Source organism: Tenrec ecaudatus, chromosome 8 (assembly GCF_050624435.1).
Source record: "Tenrec ecaudatus isolate mTenEca1 chromosome 8, mTenEca1.hap1, whole genome shotgun sequence".
Taxonomy (NCBI): Eukaryota; Metazoa; Chordata; class Mammalia; order Afrosoricida; family Tenrecidae; genus Tenrec; species Tenrec ecaudatus.
In genome coordinates this window covers 25,988,880-26,005,574 of record NC_134537.1, presented here as the reverse complement: position 1 = coordinate 26,005,574, position 16,695 = coordinate 25,988,880, and the positions used below count along the sequence as shown (strand labels likewise).

At 55.7% G+C, this 16,695-nt stretch overlaps 1 protein-coding gene across 2 annotated transcripts; it reads right to left on the bottom strand.

Annotated features, from left to right (window-relative positions):
- Positions 1 to 7,760: 7,760 nt before the first annotated feature.
- ABCF3 (ATP binding cassette subfamily F member 3) lies at positions 7,761 to 16,357 on the bottom strand. Of its 2 annotated transcripts, XM_075556127.1 has the most exons (21): positions 16,214 to 16,357; positions 15,849 to 15,996; positions 15,680 to 15,759; positions 15,198 to 15,244; positions 14,887 to 14,984; positions 14,688 to 14,810; positions 14,266 to 14,532; positions 13,962 to 14,042; positions 13,803 to 13,862; positions 13,653 to 13,709; positions 13,517 to 13,539; positions 13,327 to 13,382; positions 12,987 to 13,187; positions 12,809 to 12,885; positions 10,812 to 10,856; positions 10,595 to 10,727; positions 9,503 to 9,591; positions 9,169 to 9,260; positions 8,917 to 9,049; positions 8,727 to 8,814; positions 7,761 to 8,642 (listed from the first exon to the last, which is right to left on the bottom strand). In XM_075556127.1, exons 1-21 carry the CDS (start codon positions 16,284 to 16,286, stop codon positions 8,484 to 8,486), a joined length of 2,130 nt encoding a protein of 709 aa, XP_075412242.1. In that variant the 5' UTR covers positions 16,287 to 16,357; the 3' UTR covers positions 7,761 to 8,483. The 2 variants fall into 2 exon arrangements, with proteins under 2 accessions (XP_075412242.1, XP_075412243.1); XM_075556128.1 differs by lacking the exons at positions 14,688 to 14,810; positions 14,887 to 14,984; positions 15,198 to 15,244; ... (1 more) ...; positions 15,849 to 15,996; positions 16,214 to 16,357 and having other exon boundaries at positions 14,259 to 14,515.
- Between the last annotated feature and the right edge of the window lie 338 nt (positions 16,358 to 16,695).

Here is a 16,695-nt window from a genome sequence, read left to right as displayed (position 1 = left end):
TTGCTTTATTTGTGTGTCATGGGCTCGATGTTAGCCCATGGCTCTTCTGGCCTCTGTTCACGTGTGTCCACATGCATCAAATCTATTCTTGAGATGGTCTCTATAAATTCAGGGGCCCATAGCTGCAGTCTCACTTTTACTACGAAACCCTTTACTTTTACTAGTAGGCATGTAACCTAGTCAGTAGTTTCCCAGCCTCCTCCCATGCCCCGGTTATAAAGCCACGTCCACATGTGTGTTAGAGCAGCACCCGGTTCTCAGTTCCAGATTCTGTCTTAGGTCGCTAACATTGAGCCCATGGCTTTCACAACCTTCGCATTTCAGGGGAGACAAGATCTTTATTTTGTAAGATGTCCTTCAACTTGGGCTGGTCTGATGTTTCTTCATTATTAGATTCAGGTTACGCGTCTTTGGCAGCAAAACTGAAGCAACGAGAGAAATGCTGTGTTAGGCTCATCACATCTTATCAGGAGGCACGCACTTTCAATTTGCTCCATCACCCAAGAGGTTCACTTTGCTCCCTTGATTAAGGTGGCATCTGCCAGACTTTGCCACTGCAAAGTAATTCTCTTCCCTTTATTGTCCAGTAGGTATGCCTCCCTCACCCAACTTTGCCTGGTACTTGGTGCCAACCTGGCCCCTCTCCCTCCTCTCTGCATGGATGCCTCTTCACCCTGCTGGTTCTCTGGCACACGGCGTTAAACCATTCCCACGTGCATGTCTTCCTTGTCCCACTTGAATTGTGACATACTGCTGTGTTAGGCCAGGTGGACAAGAGAAACAATCCAGTGATACTCATCTATAGATAAGAAAGAGTTTTTTGTCAAGAGGTAATTGTATAGCAAGGTGGCATTCCAGCCCAGTCCAGCGCAAAGCCCTAGATCTGATGCGAGTCTCTAAGTCCTTCTTCAGACTCACACAGCCACCTGCTGGTGACGCAAAATGGTGAAGCAGGAAGCAGAAAGTCACAGGCTGGTGGGTGCAGAGTCCCAAGGATCCAAAGTCAATGGGAACATGGCAGGGTGCCAGCGACTCTCAGGGCCAACAGCAGAGTCCCAGCAAGCAGGAAGGCAGCGTGACAGAGAGAGAAAAGGGGTGGGGGGGAGTTCTCAGTTTCCTCCAGTTAAAAGGCCACATCTCCAAGGAGGCATCGCAGGCTGGGACCTGACTGACAGGGGTGACTCCATCATCAACCTGCCACACTGCTCCAGGACGCCTAGGGAGACCACTACCTGAGTGTAGATGCCTCCCTGGCTCTTCCTCACCTAATGGCTTCACGGCTGAATTACTCAGCAAGGGAAGGAAGTCATAAGAAGGCTTTCCATTTTTAAATGTTATGGAGCATTGCCCCCAAATGGCCACTGCGCCAGTCACATCTCTGGCAGCATCCTTCCAAAAGAGCTGCACCAGCTGTTTCAGCCAAGAAAGCAACACATCACCGAAACCTTACAAATACTTATACGGACTGGCTGATCCATCAGGCTAGAGACGTAAAGCTATGGAGACTTAAGGATATCTCTTTCCACAAATCTTTCTGAAGAATCATACTGTGTTCCTGGCACTCTGCTGACCCTCCCAGGGATTCTGAGACCAATAAGACATGGCCTTTGTTCTGCAACTGGTACACAGCTGATTCCACTTTCAAGGCAAAAGGGGACCAAGTCTCCGAGGGAGGAGGAAGCACGGAGCCAGGAGAAGGAAGCAAGAGGGCCTCGTGGTTTAATGCTTAAACGGAAGGTTAACTAGAAACTGGCAATGTTGCTTTCCTTCTTCCTTGATTAGAAACCGGACTAATCTTTTCTTTTAAAACTTTTCATTGGGAATTAGGTGAAGATATACAGAGCAGATTATAGTCTCACAGTCAGCAATTCATACGCATTCTGATTCAGTTACTCCTTTTCCATCTCTTTAATGTACTCTAGCTTAGTCTGACACAGTTTTGAAGCCATGCATAAAGTTTTCAGCTGCTATTTCCAAAAACAAAGTTCCAGGAATTGATAAAACATCAATTAAAATATTTCAGCAAGCTGATGAAGCACTGGAAGCACTCACTTGTCAATGACAGGACATTTGGAAGAGAGCTAATTGGCTAACTGACTGAAAGAGACCCTTATTAGTATCTATTCCAAGGAAGGATGACCCAACAGAATGCTCAAATTCTAGAACAAGATCATTGATATTATATGCAAATAAAGTGCTGAAGATCATCCCACAATTTCAGCAGTACCTTGACAGGGAGCTGCCTGGGGTTCAAGTAAAATCAGAAGAGGATGCGGAAGAGGGATGTCATTGGTGATTCCGGATGGACTTGGCTGAAAGCAGAGAATACCAGAAAGATGCTTACTTGTGTTTTCTTGACGGCGCCAAGTCATGCAACTGTGTGGACCATAACACTTGTGGAATGGGAGTGCCAGGATCCCCATTTTGCTGTGCTCACATGGCACTGTTCATGGACCAAGAGGCAGCTGTGTGAAGAGAACCAGGGCCTGTGGCAGTCGCCTAATCTGGTGTCAATTTAAGGATTGCGAGTGTAGGGGTGGAGTCTGGGCTGTCAATGTGGAGATAGCCAATGTGACTTCTGTGTGGGCATGGCCTTCTCGAGAATTCTGGGAGATCAGGTACTTCCTCCTTAGAGGCAGAAGACACCTCTCTTTCTGGCACTCCCTGGGAGACATTGCAGAAGACAAGCCACATGGATGCAACCAGACCTCTGAAGCTGGAGAAGCCACAGAAAGACCCCTGCCAGTGCTGAGATGCTTACAACACCACTGGACCCAAAGACTTTCTACCCGCTGGCCTGTGATTTGGCTTCATTGCATGCGTTTAGTGAGTCTGAGAAGGACTTGATAGATTGGTATCAGACTTATGGGCTGTCAGATTTATGGCCTTAGACTGGACTGGGTTGGGATGTTTTCTCGATGTTCAATTTCTCTTGTACATAAACCTCTCCCTTATATACATGTGTGTGTTCATGGATTTGTTTCTCTAGTCTACCCAGACTGACACAGGCCTACTGCAGGGTTTAAAAACAGGAAAGGGGTGCTCCCGGGTTGTATCCCCTCACCAGGCTTATTCAATCAGCAAATCATCTGAGCAGCGGGCTTATCTGAAGCAGAATGTGGCACCCGGATTGGAGGAAGGCTTATTGAGAACCCGCAATCTGCAGGCCACCACCTTGCTTGCTGAAAGTGAGGAGGACTTGAAACTCGTGCTGATGCAGATCAAGGACAGTCGCTTCAGTAGAGATGACAACTCAATGTAAAGACGACTAAATCCTCACAACTGGACCAATAGGTAGCTCCGTTATACACAGAGAAATGGTTGAAGTTGTCAAAGATTTCAACTTGCTTGGATCCACCGTCAACGTTCATGGAAGAAACAGTCAAAAGAGCAAAAGACGAACTGAATTAGGGAAATCTGCATTCGGCCTTTGGCGCGGTTTGCAACCTGGGGGTCACGACCTCTTGATAGTGATAAAGTAGCAGCAAAAATCATTTTATGGTTGGGGGGGGTGTGTCACCACCACATGAGGAACTGTCTGAATGGGTTGAGAACCACTGACCTGGGCGAAACCTTTCTTATCCCACCAGCAGCTGCTTCCTGGGAGAAAGCAGACAGCCTTCCTTAGACAGTTACAGTCTCAACCGCCCAAGGGCAGTTCCACTCGCTCCTCCAGCGTCACCTGGTTTTGGAGCTGGCTTGATGGCAGTGATGTACAGAGATAACAGTTTAGTCATTGGCCATTAGCAACGTAGCTGATGAGTGTCCTGAAAAAGCCATCGTTGCTGGTTGACACTGTTTCCTGATGAGAAAATCCACTCAAGAAACCAAGTCAGAAGCTACAGACGTGGCTCTTCAACATCCCCAACCTTGATCCCCACCGTCCACTCAACAATTTATAATCCTGCGTGATTTCTAGATCTCAGTCACGGGTTGATTCTTTCTGGCTGTAGATAACTCTGCTCGAGTGCCGCGTCGTCTTTGGTGAGAGGGTTTCGAAGGACTGTGAAGGTCTGTAGCCACGGAGACAAAGCAGACTGCCCCACTGATGCAGTCGGTACCACAATATCGCGTGATGGAACAGATGGGGCAGAGAACATGCAGAGAGATCTACAGGGACAGAGCGGGGTGTGGGCTGACCAAGAATCAGAAGAAAGCGTCTTTGCAGTGGGAAGGAGACTCGGGAAGGAAAAGTAGGGCTTCCTGGGCCCCGAAGAGGCCTTTGGTGGGGGGGAAGGACTGAACGCAGTGGTTCTCAGCCACAGGGCTTCATAAACAGTATCTCATTACAAAACCAATGTGACAGTGAATGTCACAACAAATCCTCATCATCACCGTCATCCCGGCTAACCTTCTGGGACCACCAGGGACCATGCTGAGAGTCCTGTCTGTCCTACCTCCTGCTCACCTCACCCCCGTGGTGTGAAGACCACAATGCTTCCCACTTTACAGGTCAGGGAACTAAGCACAGAGTGGCTCCCACACGCTTAGATGCATGGGATAGACTCCCATAAAGACTCCACAGCCAATGCCCTCATTTAAGTCCAACAACTGAGTCAAATCAGATTCACGGCCACTTTCCCTCCGTGGGGACCCCTGGTGGGGTAGCGTGGTGCTCACTCGTTGGGCTGCCATCCGCACGGTCGGCAGTTTGAAACCACCAGCAGGTCTGGGGGAGAAAGACTGGGCTTTCAACTTCTGTAAACAGTTGCAGTCTTGGCATCCCACCCGGGGATGGCTGTGGGTCAGCGCTGACCTTGGTGATACAAGTGAAGCACGCGGCTCTTTACTGCTTTGTTAGCGGTTTGAACCCACCAGCGGCCCTACGGTGGCCAGCTGCTCCCGAAGCGATCACAGCCGAGGACACCCTGTGGGGACACTCCACCCTGTCGGAGAGAGCCCCCGACAACACCGGACAACAAACGGACAGAAGGCCACAAGGATCTGGGCATTCCCACGGGCACTGAGTGAGAATGGCATCCATTGGATGGATGGGTGTGAAGTATGGTTGAAGGCAGCTGACTGGAAGAAATAGAAGGTGGCTGCGGAGGACCCAGAAACCTGGCTGCTGGCTCCTTGCACTCAAAAGTATCTGAACCTCTGCAAGACCCTCAACATCTGCCTGCCTCCAGCTCGAGTGAAATGGGAGGATTTTAAAGCACAGGCTTTTGAAGAGAGTGCAGAGAACATGTGTGAAGGCATTTCTCCGTGCTGAAAGTGCTGTATCACAGGCTAACAAATATTTATCCTAATTTAGGGTTTCACAGGTCTCTCCACACAATGAAGCAGAAATCACTTTCAAACCACCCAGTTATTTAACAGAAAGGAAACAGAAACCTAGAATTACTGACAGGGCACGACCTATACATATTATTAGAAGGGCCTTAAACTGCAGTGATTCCTGCAGCACCCTGTGCCGCTCAGCTGCTGCAGGGCCGTCTCCTGCTGGGTTTCTACATTCTTGCTTTCTGCCGTCTGGCTCAGCAGATGTGGAGGGCTGTGGGTGGCCTGGGGTTTGCCCATCTGATGACAGCCTTGGGCATTCGCGCACGCGTGTGTGTGTGCACGTCTGCCCTGCTCCAGAGGAGGTGCTGGCTGCTGCCCCATCCCATCATTGCTTGAACTAACTCCCTTTGGATCCGTTATCACTTTACAATTTAAAAAAAAATCTGCTTACACACCTCGCCCTTGCAGCTACACCCAAAGAAGCGGACACGATCAACTGCTTTTGGGGTACGGGCAGTTTACCCAGGCGAGGCCAACTTGCTGGTAGAGCTGGGCCAACTCCCAGTGCCTGACAAAGTCAGCAGTTCAAATCCACCAGCAGCTCCACAGGAGAAAGATGAGGCTTTCTTCTTCTGAAAAGATCTGGCGCCTCAGCAACCTGCAGGGGGAGGTTCTCCCTCTCAAAGGGTCACTATGATTCCAGATGGACTCCGGCAGTTTCCGGTGACGTTTCTGCCACCCCATTCTTGTTAGATCATTTCATGAACGCCCATCCACTGAGCACCAGTGTAGGCCAGCCCGTGTGCCAGGGACTTCAATCGAGTGCCCCTCTGAGACGTTTGTTCAAATCTCTGCATGCAGTTCGTGATTCCTTTCTAAGTGGTGGGATTTCCAAAGGACTAGATGGGTGGTATGACTGAGGCGGCCAGGGCTGGCCCTGCAAGGATGCCAAGGCCAAGTGGGGACTACAGTCTAATTGGCACGCAGCAGACACCTTCTGAGGGAAGCAGTACAACGTGCACTGGAGGGCGTGGGGATGTGGGATGCCCATCATTCCCAGTTCAGGGACACCCACAGGCCCGTTAGCCAGCAGCTGGGTCCCTGTGCCTGCCCTCTGGGCTTGCCCGCCCACAGGCTGGTGGCCAGCGAGGTGTGCCTGTCTGATGCAGAGCCATGGCAGTGGCCTTGTTTGCTTGGGTTCAGTGTGTAGACCGGACTCAGGCTTCACAGGTCTCTGAAGGGTGACTCTTGCAGGATGTTCTGCATTCGCAAACGCCAGGCCTGGTGAGAGTAATCACTCCGTTCTCTCCCACTCCATGCTAGCTACATTTGTCTGAAAACGAATGTTACAAAATGTCGTCTGCCCCCACGGAATCTACCACGGTGAAGTCATTTCTGACATACCCAAGTGCCAAAACTCATCAACTTCTGACAGCCCTGCACTCTGCCTCCCACTGGGCTGGGGAGTGCGGCCAGGACAGAAGCAAGGTGGCCACACTTCAGGGGACACACAGCCGTTTAAAGGGCTGAAGACGGCAGGCAGCTCCAGGCCAGCAACCTCCATGGCTTGGGGGGAGGGGAGGGCGGGCAGGGTTGGGGCACGCCTTGGTGGGGGTTAGCAGGCTCTCCCGGCATGAAGCATGGAGTGGTGGCTGCTGGGACAGGCAGTCTATAGGCATTTAGAGCTGCTGCCCTCTGGGCGGGAACTGGCGGAGTTGTCATTTGTCCATCCCTCAAGACAACCACCTTCTACCACTAAGTCTCCCCTAATGCTCAGCTCCAAGAGCTCACCGACACCCCCACTGTGGGGTCTCCGGCTGCGTCAGCCTCGGCTCCCAGTCACCTGTACAGGCTCTCCACGCTGTGCGGGGAATCACCAAATTGGAAGCCACGTGTTGCCAGCTCCTACCCAAGGCCCCACACGCAGCCAGTGACCAACTGGGAGCCACGTTGTTTTCCCTTCTTGAGCACAAGCTAATCCATCTTCCAGAAACACTCAGCAGACGGCCCCTTTCCCCCATGGTGGTCTTCCAAGACCACTGGTCACACAGGTCTCCCAACCAAGTGCCTCTGTGCCTTTTCAGAACTCTACACGGCAGAGGAAACCAGGACAGAGGTGCCGGCTCACACTGGCCACCACTTCTATTAGTCACTGGGCTGAGGTTGTATCTTAGACTCGCCTCGCACCCCCGCCTGAGGAAAGCGGTTCCGTTCAGCTGCCAGATGGCGTTGGAAACTTCCCCAGTGGCTTACAGGCTGGCAAAGAAGGGGCTACAGCCTGGCACACCGGCACAAACATCCTGACCGGATCTGAGAAAGGCAGAGGCAGCAGGTAAATGGGCAGCCCAGCACTGGCCTCTCCACCCCCCCAGTGGGCCTCTCCCCAGCCATTGGCGGGGCCCAGGGGAACTGTGGCATAGCCCACACCACCCCAAACCCCTGTGGAGGCAGCACTGGGTTTCTCTGCTGCCATGACGTGGCAGCCAAGTGACTTGGTGTCTTCTGCATAATAATCACATACAGCCGCTGAGCCCTCCAGAAACGGTATTTATAAATCATTCTCTCCATTAAACATCTGCTCTTCCTCTGACAATGCTCAACTGGAAAGCAAAGTGTTCAGATTTCCCTGCATCCCAGGATCATCTTCGAGGCTGGAGAAGAGCCGGGGCAAGAGGCCACCCGAGAGTGGACATTCAGCTGAGAGGCAGCGCGGGCTGGGGAGAGGCCACTGGAACCTGGAACCAACCGGCTGGCCCAGGCTGGCCCATCCCGCCCGAGGACAGCCGGCAGACCAGCTGCATTTCCCAGGCAGTGGCGCCAAGACCTCTTCCCTAAGGCGGGGCCTGGGCCGGGTGAGCACACTGCGGTGATGCCATCCCCCCCTCAGCTCGGTCCATCCCAGGTACCACAGGCACCTGGACGCCACCGCAGCCAGGGGCCAGGCTGGCACGCTGTGAGACACCCGCTTAGGAAAACGCCGCCGCCACATGCCCCGGAGCAGCACGGGAGAGGCCAGGGGGACGCATGGGGGGATTTAATGTGCACAGCGCCACTCAGGCCCCGTCTGGAACCTGTGACCCTGAGGACCCCCCCAGGCCTCCCCGGGAGACCAGTCCTCATCGGCCCTTGGTGGGGCTCCCAGAGCAGTGCAGAGGATGGTCCAGTCTAAAGGAGGTTTGGGAATAAGGCTGTCCTCCCCAAGCTGGGGGTCCTCGCGGCCTGGAGTGCAGGTCCTAAGCAGCCCTCGGGCTGGGGCCCTAGAGGAAGCCCTCCCGGCGGAACTGTTCCTGGAGGAGGGCGCGGTACTGGTCAAAGCCGCCGTCCACGCGGGTGACTCCGCCTCCTTCGCACACCCACAGCTCGCGGCACACCAGCCGGATGAAGCGCTCGTCGTGGGAGACCAGAATCACGCCGCCCTGAAAGACAGGAGGCCGTGGCGGTGCTGGGGCGGCGGGAGGGGACACCCGGCCCGGGGGTGGCCAGCTCGAAGGCACACTCACCCGGAAATTGTTGAGCGCACAGCCCAATGCCTCGATGGTCTCCATGTCCAGGTGGTTTGTGGGTTCGTCCAGAATGTAGAAATTGGGGCTGGAAGGCAGAATCCAGAGGGGAGGGAGAGCAACCCATTTTGAGCTGAAGGGCAGGGGATGATTTTTCTCTTGGGCAAGAGGGACAAGTGGGCGGCCTCACCAGAGCATGGTCATCTGCGCAAAGGCCACCCGGCTCTTCTGGCCCCCAGACAAGCTGGCAACAGGGCGCATGGCCAGCTCTCCAGAGATGCCATAGCGCCCGAGATGGTGGCGGTATTCCTCCTCCGGCCGCCCTGAAAGAGACCTCGCCTGTCACCTGGTTTCCGGTCCAAGTCCTCAACCAAGACTCGGGTTGGCTCCGCAGCACCCACCCCAGACACGCCTCTCCCCTGCACTCAGAACCCGGACACACCAGGGAACTTCCGGGCCAGCAGTTCCACGGCGCTGACATTCAGGTCCAGCTGCTCCACGTGGTGCTGGCTGAAATACCCGATCTTCAGATTCCTGCAGGCAGGCAGACAGGGGGAGGAGGGGGATCAAGACATCTAGCCAGAATGAGTGGGCACGTGTGTGTGTATGTTGGGGTGGTGTGTGTATGTTGGGGTGGTGTGTGTGTATGTTGGGGTGGTGTGTGTATGTTGGGGTGCTGTGTGTATGTTGGGGTGCTGTGTGTGTATGTTGGGGTGCTGTGTGTGTTGGGGTGTGTGTGTGTTGGGGTGCTACTTGCGCGCGCACATATGCCTTGCCTGTGAGCATGTCGGATGCCCTGAACGGGTGCCAGGTCCCCCATAAGCAGCTTCAGCATGGTGGACTTCCCAGCTCCATTCTCCCCAACCTGTGAGAAGAAGCAGAGCCCCTGAAGGAAGGGCTGTGTGCACCTGGGGCACAAACGGAAAGGAGGGAATTCTTCAAAGCTCCACACCAAGGAAGGAGGGAGTAGTGATACAAGGGAAACCAATAATCGAGAGCCTACTAAGTGTTGGGGATTTACTGATCTTCAGAACTATACACATGGTTCTCCATGCTGAAGGTGAGGAGATGGCCGAGTTACAGCCGGTACTCCACCACAATGTGCTGTGAGCGCTAACCTATGCCCGTGAGAACGGCTTTGCTCTGCTAATGAGCCAGTAGTAGTCACGTAGGGGGAGCTGCAGCCAATCTCTTGAGAGGGAAGAGGTGACCAGTCAGTGAGCGGGCAGGGATGGGAGGACGAGTCTCCCCAGAGGTCCTTCCCAGAGCAGACGCAAGCCTCCCCCGGAGCCGGGGTCCTGGATTTGGACATAAGGCCGCTGAAACCTGAGAAAGCACCTTTCTGTTCGGTACAGTCTCCCACTGGTGGCAGCACTAGCTGCCACAGCGCTAGACAATCACAACAGCCAGGGCCAGCAACTCAGGGCTGACCCCACAGCCCGGCTCCCGTCATGGAAAACGAGCAAAAACCTAACTCACTGCCATCGAGTCAATGCCAACTCAGTGACCCGACAGGACAGGACAGAACTGCCCCCTGGGTTTCTGAGGCTGTAACTGTTAGTGGGTATAGAAGCCCCATTTTTCTCCCGCAGAGTAGCTGGTGGTTTTGAACTGCTGACCCTTCGACCCGTAATCACTATGCCACCAGGGCCCCTTGTCAAGAGGGCAGTAAGATAAAATCCTGCGCTCGCTAAGTGTTACTAAACCACCACGTGCCAGCTCTCTCAACGGGCAGGGCAATGTCCTTGGCCCAGGCTGCCTGCTCCTGTGGACTGCTACTTTGTGGCCCTAGATCTAGGGCCTGTCCCACCACCTGCTATGGCAGGAGTCCGGCACCTGGAAGAGGGAAAGGGGACCAACGACCCTACCACGCAGATCCGGGACTCCAGATCCGCAGAGACGGAGAGACGCCGGAAGATGACGTGCTGCGGATCGTAGTGGAAATCCACTTCATCAAGCTGCAGAATAGGTGGCGAGAACTTCTCAAATCCATCAGGGAACCTACAGCGGGCAGGGGTGAGCGTGGGGAAGGCCAGAGGGCAGGTGCCCCACTGCAGCCCCCCCGGAGCGAGGCCCAGCACTCACTTCATCACCACCTCAGACTCCTTGTCCACGGGCTTCAGCTCGGGTCTGGGGGAGAGATGGAGTGGGCAAGATTCAAGACTTCAAAACGATAACCTTAACCTACTGCACAAGCAATGGAGACCTACTCTTACCATCTCTCCTGCTGGCCACTGAGTGTCTACAAGAGTGAAAGCTCTCCTGTCTATCTTTGCGCACTCATGCCTGGCACTCAAGAGCTAGGCTGCAGGGCTCAGGCTACGTGTCTGCAGGATTCTTGGTGCCTGGGCAGCTAGGTAGTGGCGTGGTTTGGGGATTATGTACCTCCATTTTGTGATACAATGTGGCCATCCTCCGTTTGCTTACCATGCTCCTTTTTTTCGTAATCATCTGGTATTTGGAACCCAACCAGTCAGTGAGTGAGAAGTCTACGTTCAATGAAAAAGCCCTATCATCCTGGCTGTCAGACGACACCTCCCCCCACCAAAGAAAACCCCGCTTTATTCGGACCTGATCCCGGCATCACGGCGCTCAGCGGCGCAGCGACACCGGGCAGTGCTGGGCGCTCGCTGCCACAGTCATTCTGACCTTCCGGAGGGCATTCCTCTAGGTGGTGATTTGCTGAAAACTACGACTGCGCTTTGGAGCCTGCCCTCGCCCCGCTGAACACCTCGCGTGCTGCTGTGTCACGTGCGTTGTGGGCGTTCTTGTTTTCACGCGCCCCACCAGCACCTTCAGAAAGGCTGCTTCAGGGGCTAACTCCCAGGGGAGAACACCATTAACTATACATCCAAACCACAAGGAGACACTTCACCTTCCAGGATGGCTAAGACGACGAGGCCAGGCAGAGCGCGTGCGCATGCGGCCAAGCTGGGCGCCGCACACACTTCTGGTGGGCGTGCAGGACGTTGCAGCGGCTCTGGAGAGCGGCTTGGCGCCCCCACAAATGTAGCTGAGCGAGCCTAGAGAGGGTTCCTAAGCTGTCATCCTTTACAAGGACACGTAGCCTCATCTTTCTCTCCTATGCCCCAACAACTCCACTCCTAGGTGTGCATACCCAAAGGAAATGAAAATGGTAAGTCCCAAACTCACAGCAGCCACAGTAGCAACACCCAAGTGCCCACCAACTGGTAGGCAAAACGTGAGACAGCCGTCCCCCAGAATATTAGTCAGTTACAGGAAGGAATGACACAGAGACCCGAAAACATTGTGCAACGTCCAACCGAGGGGGAAAGCGATGTATGGCGCTATCCCAGACAGCTGGGACTGGAAATTCCACAGGATCCAGCAGTCCTTCCTTCTGCTGGGTGTCCGTGCTGAAGTAAGGGGGAGCCACGAGGCAGACAGACATGCGCACCCCCAGGCCCACTGCGCTGCTGTTCTCAACAGCAAGGACTTGAAAGACCCCACAGGGCCATCAGTGGGAGGAGGGCTACGGAACTCTGGTGTGTACACACGAGGGGGACTATGCATTTCCAACAACACCCGCCGTGAAAGCATGATGCAGCTGCTCATGGGGGTGGACCTGGAGAGCATGAAGCCGAGACTACAAGGCTGGCAGGGACCGACTTGAGTGAGAAGAGGGGCGACAAGTCCCCAAGAGGCAGAAGAGAAGCCAGAGGTGGAGGGGGGGGGGAACATGGAGGGAAGGGCACTCTAAAACGCAGACTGGATGGTTTGAAATGTAAACAGCCTAATATAAAAAAAACAAACAACACCGCCGCCTTCTGGAAAATACATTCTGCTAAACACAAAGAAGCCAGGTACGAGGCCACAGAGAGCACATTTATATTAAGATGCCCAGCAGAGGCACAAGCCCTGGAGAGAGCATTAGGTTAGTGCCTGTCTAGGTCAGGAGTGGGATAAAGATTAGCCCGAAAAACTGCAGACCCGTCTGCTTTGCTGCAAGGAAAGGCGCCAACGTTGGCTTCTGGCAAGGGAGGAAGCGAGACTAGCAAGAGCAGGGGCAGCCGGCAGAGCAGGCCGACGCCAAGGGGCAGGAGTTGGTACGTGATACTCACAGTTTCTCCAGCATCTTCAGCTTACTCTGCACTTGGGAGGCCCTGTTGGCATTGTAGCGAAACCGGTCGATGAAGACCTAGAGGAGGAAGAGAACAGGGGCTAATGGGGGTACTCACCACCCTCGAGTGACTGCCACGGGATGGGAGAGGAACCCCAGCCCGCCCGCCCGCCCCACACCTGAATGTGCTGGCGGTACTGCTGCTGGGCCTCATATTCGCGCTGCTGGTTGAGCAACCGCTCCTGTTTGCACTTGATAAAGGCCTCGAAGTCGCCCCGGTAGCCGTCCAGGCGCTGGCTGTGCAGATGGATGATGTCTGTGGCGATGGCATTCAGGAAGTTGCGGTCGTGGGAGACGACTAGGATTGTGGAGGGCCATGTCTGAGGGGTCACAGGATGGCAGGCCCAGTTTGGGAAGGCAGTCAGTTCATAGCCCCCCAGGGCCTTGGTGGCAGGTGTTTCCTATCCCTCACCACCACCCCCCACCCCCCGCCGCCCCCGCCTGCCCACAGGCACTCACCTGCAGGTAATTTTCCAGCCACAGGATAGCCCTCACATCCAGCATGTTGGTGGGTTCTGGAAAGGATTGGGGGGAAGGGGGAGCAGGCGCGGGGAGACGCACACATTTGTGATTAGAGAGCTAGAGGGCAAGTGCTTACATGCTACCACACTGGCCCATCCCAAAGTGAGGGTGCTCACTTCAAACTCACCATCTAACAGCAGAAGGTCTGGCCTATGAAAAAGAAGCATACGGCGTGAGGCTTTGGGCCAGAGACCAATTGCCACCTCCCAGCCTCCCCAAGGCCCGCCTCCACAGGGCTCCCGACAGAGGTCCAGCAGGCTCACCTTGCAAACAGGGCCCGGGCCAGGGCTAGCCGCATCCTCCAGCCACCTGAGAACTCCCTAGAGAAAGACAGGACCACATGAGGTGGGCTCGCCAGGGCAGACAGGCGGAGCCAGGGGTGTTCTGAGCTAAGACTGGCAAGGACCACTCACCGGGTGGGCTGCTGCTGCATTTTAGAGGTGAAGCCAAGCCCAGAAAGAATGACAGATGCCCTGGGAGGGAAGAAATTCAAGTAGGTAGTTGGAATAGGCGCCCTAAGGGAGGGGGGCAATTTGCAGGGTGGGATGGGGGGAGAGAGAGAATGCCAGTACCTGGCAGGTGCCTTGTCAGCCTCAATCTCCTCTAATTTGGCATAGATTTCCACCAGCTGGGCAGCTTCTGAGCCTTCCGCCCTGGAGTGGGAGCCGGGGTGAGGGGGGAACAGTCAGTCAGCTGGAGGGAGCCTTGGGAGGCTGGCCCACACACCACGCTGGCCGGCTGGCTGGCTTGTTGCTGGGCCAGGTAGTGAGGACAGTGGACACCGTGAGAGGAACAGGGCCTTAGAGTCCCACTGGGCTCTGCTCCAAGCTCTACTACTCACCCCACACTGGCATGAGAATCAGATGGACTCCTCACCTGCCAGAGGCAATCTGGGCACTGAGCTCCCGCTCGCGGTGCAGGAGGTCCTCTCGCACCGTGTCACTCTCCAGCACGCTCTGCAGGGCAGGGGTGTCATCGCCTGCAACCTCCTGCTCCACGTGCAGCAGTGAGATGTGGGCCGGGACCCGCAGGCTCCGTGTGGCCAGCATCTTTAGCAGCGTCGTCTTTCCTAGGCCATTCCGCCCCACCAGTCCATAGCGTCGACCCCACGCCAGATTCACATCGGCACCGGTCAGCAGCACCCTGTGGGAGGGGTGGACAGGAAACAGTGGGTGCTCTAGAGGGCGCATGACCATGGTGACAGACCAGAGCGTGGTCCGGGGCCTGTCCCATGGTCCCCTCAGCAGGCATCCTCCTTTAACTGGAAAAAGAATGCCACCCCACGGCCACGCCCTCACCTATCTCCAAAAGACACATCGAAGTTCTCAATGCGCACGTCGTAGGACTTGTTCTTGCCCGATGACTCCAACCGGCTCTCTTTCCGGCTGCCTGCCTGGCTGGCTGAAGCCTCCTCTAAGACCCTTCAAGAAGAAGCGGACGACTTTTAGCACCCCAGCCTCCCTGCAGGGACGGCGGGCGCCTCTGCCCGGAACTCACAGAGGGTTGCCGGTCTTGACCGTGTCCTTCTCGGTGCGCTTCTCCTGCTTGGCCTTCAGCCGAGCCTCAGCCTTCTCCAGCTTCTTGGCATTCACGGTCTACGGGTCCAAACACAACCATGCCACCCTAGGGTATGGGCTCAGCAAAGGAACTCCCAGAGAACAACTCAAGGTAATTGCTATCAACTATCTGTGACGAGCAACCGACTCAGACATGATCAGAAATCATCGCCCCCCGCCTCCCCCCCAAAAAAAACAACCCTGCAGGATTCAGAGAGTTTCACGACCACCACCCTGTTCCCTCCTCCTCACCGAGGACTGGTCCCGCTTTAGCAGTCCTGGGAGGTTGATCTCACAGCCTGCAAGCAATAAGGAAAGTGGTCACCTTCTCCCCAGGGAGGAAACTGACATTCTGAGTGACCAATAGGAACCAGGCACAGACAGACAAGACGTTTATAGGAAAGCCTCCTAAACCCCGGGAGGACTGCTAGTTGTCACCATCCTCTGCCCACTTCAGGAAAAAAACAAACAACCCACCAAGAAAGATACAAAGGACAAGGAGCTCCGGGGGCCGTGAAGTTGGTTAGTAAGTTGCAACATTGAGAGTCAGTGTGGGGGGTGTAAAGCCAAGTCCCTCCAGCCCCAAAGGCTTTAGTGTTCCTGCCACAACCGTGACCTTCGAATAAAGCTACCCAACTCTGGGCCCTTCCTCCGGGCCTTCCGCCTGGGGGGGGGGGTGTAGGGGGAGGGCTGCGTTCCAGCTGGCCGGCGGCTGAGGAAGCATCCTAACTCACCGTAGTTCTCGGTTATCTTGGACAACTGGATGGGGGCGTCCAGTAACACCTGGCTGTTCCCGGGGCTCTGGGGCTCAGCGCTGGCGGGCGAGGACAGAGAGCTCAGTGAAGAGGGGCAAGCTCCCGGGCTCCTTCCCCGCCGCCCCCGCAGCCCGGGCCCGGCACCTACAGGCGCAGGGTGTTGTACATGCGCTGACACACGGCCCTGATGCCCGCGTCATCCTTGCTGTCCCCGGACACCTCTTGCAACAATTCTCCCACCGCTTCCACCAGGTCATCCACCGACTCGAAGTCCGCGCTGCCGCTGTGCAAGACGCCTGGAGGGGCGGGGCGAGGAAGACGATGGTGGGCATGCCGACAGGCTCAGTCTTGGAAGCGCGGCCCCAGGCCGGGCTCCCGACCCAACCGGCCCTCGGGACCAGAGGTCACGCCGAAGAGACCCGGCGGCGATGCCTGGGTCCTGCTCTCTCCCTCTTGCAATCTACCGCGACCTCCACTTCTGCCTTCCTAGCCCGCTGACTCCTTCCCGCTCACCCGTCACGTAGTCGAAGACCTGTCCGTCAATTTCGGGGAACTCGCTCCGCAGGATTTCAGCGCAAGTCGCCATGTTCCTGTGGGGCTCCCGTCCGCGCAGTCTCCGTGAGACCTCGGCCCGGGCCCGTCCCTTGCCCTTCCCCCTAAATCGCGTCTCTCCTACCAGAGCGCATGCGTCTCGGTGACGCAAGAAAGGGGTGGAGCGTTGGGAGCCCGCTGGGCGGGGCGAGCGCGGCTCGGGGAACCCTGCGCAAGCGCCTCCGCCGGAGGGGCTCTCTGCGCCTGCGCGCCTTTTTCAGCTGACACATTAGCCGCAAGTGCGGTTTCTTGCTCTTTGCTTTTTGGGGCGTTCGGCTTGCGGGTGGCGCGTGGGTGGGGGGGGTGCTGTGGGAAGTCGGGATTTTATCAGGGCGCAAGATTGAAGTGGTCCAGAGGATGGGAGCCTCCCTGCCTCGGGAGGCAGGTGCTCGATAAACCACATT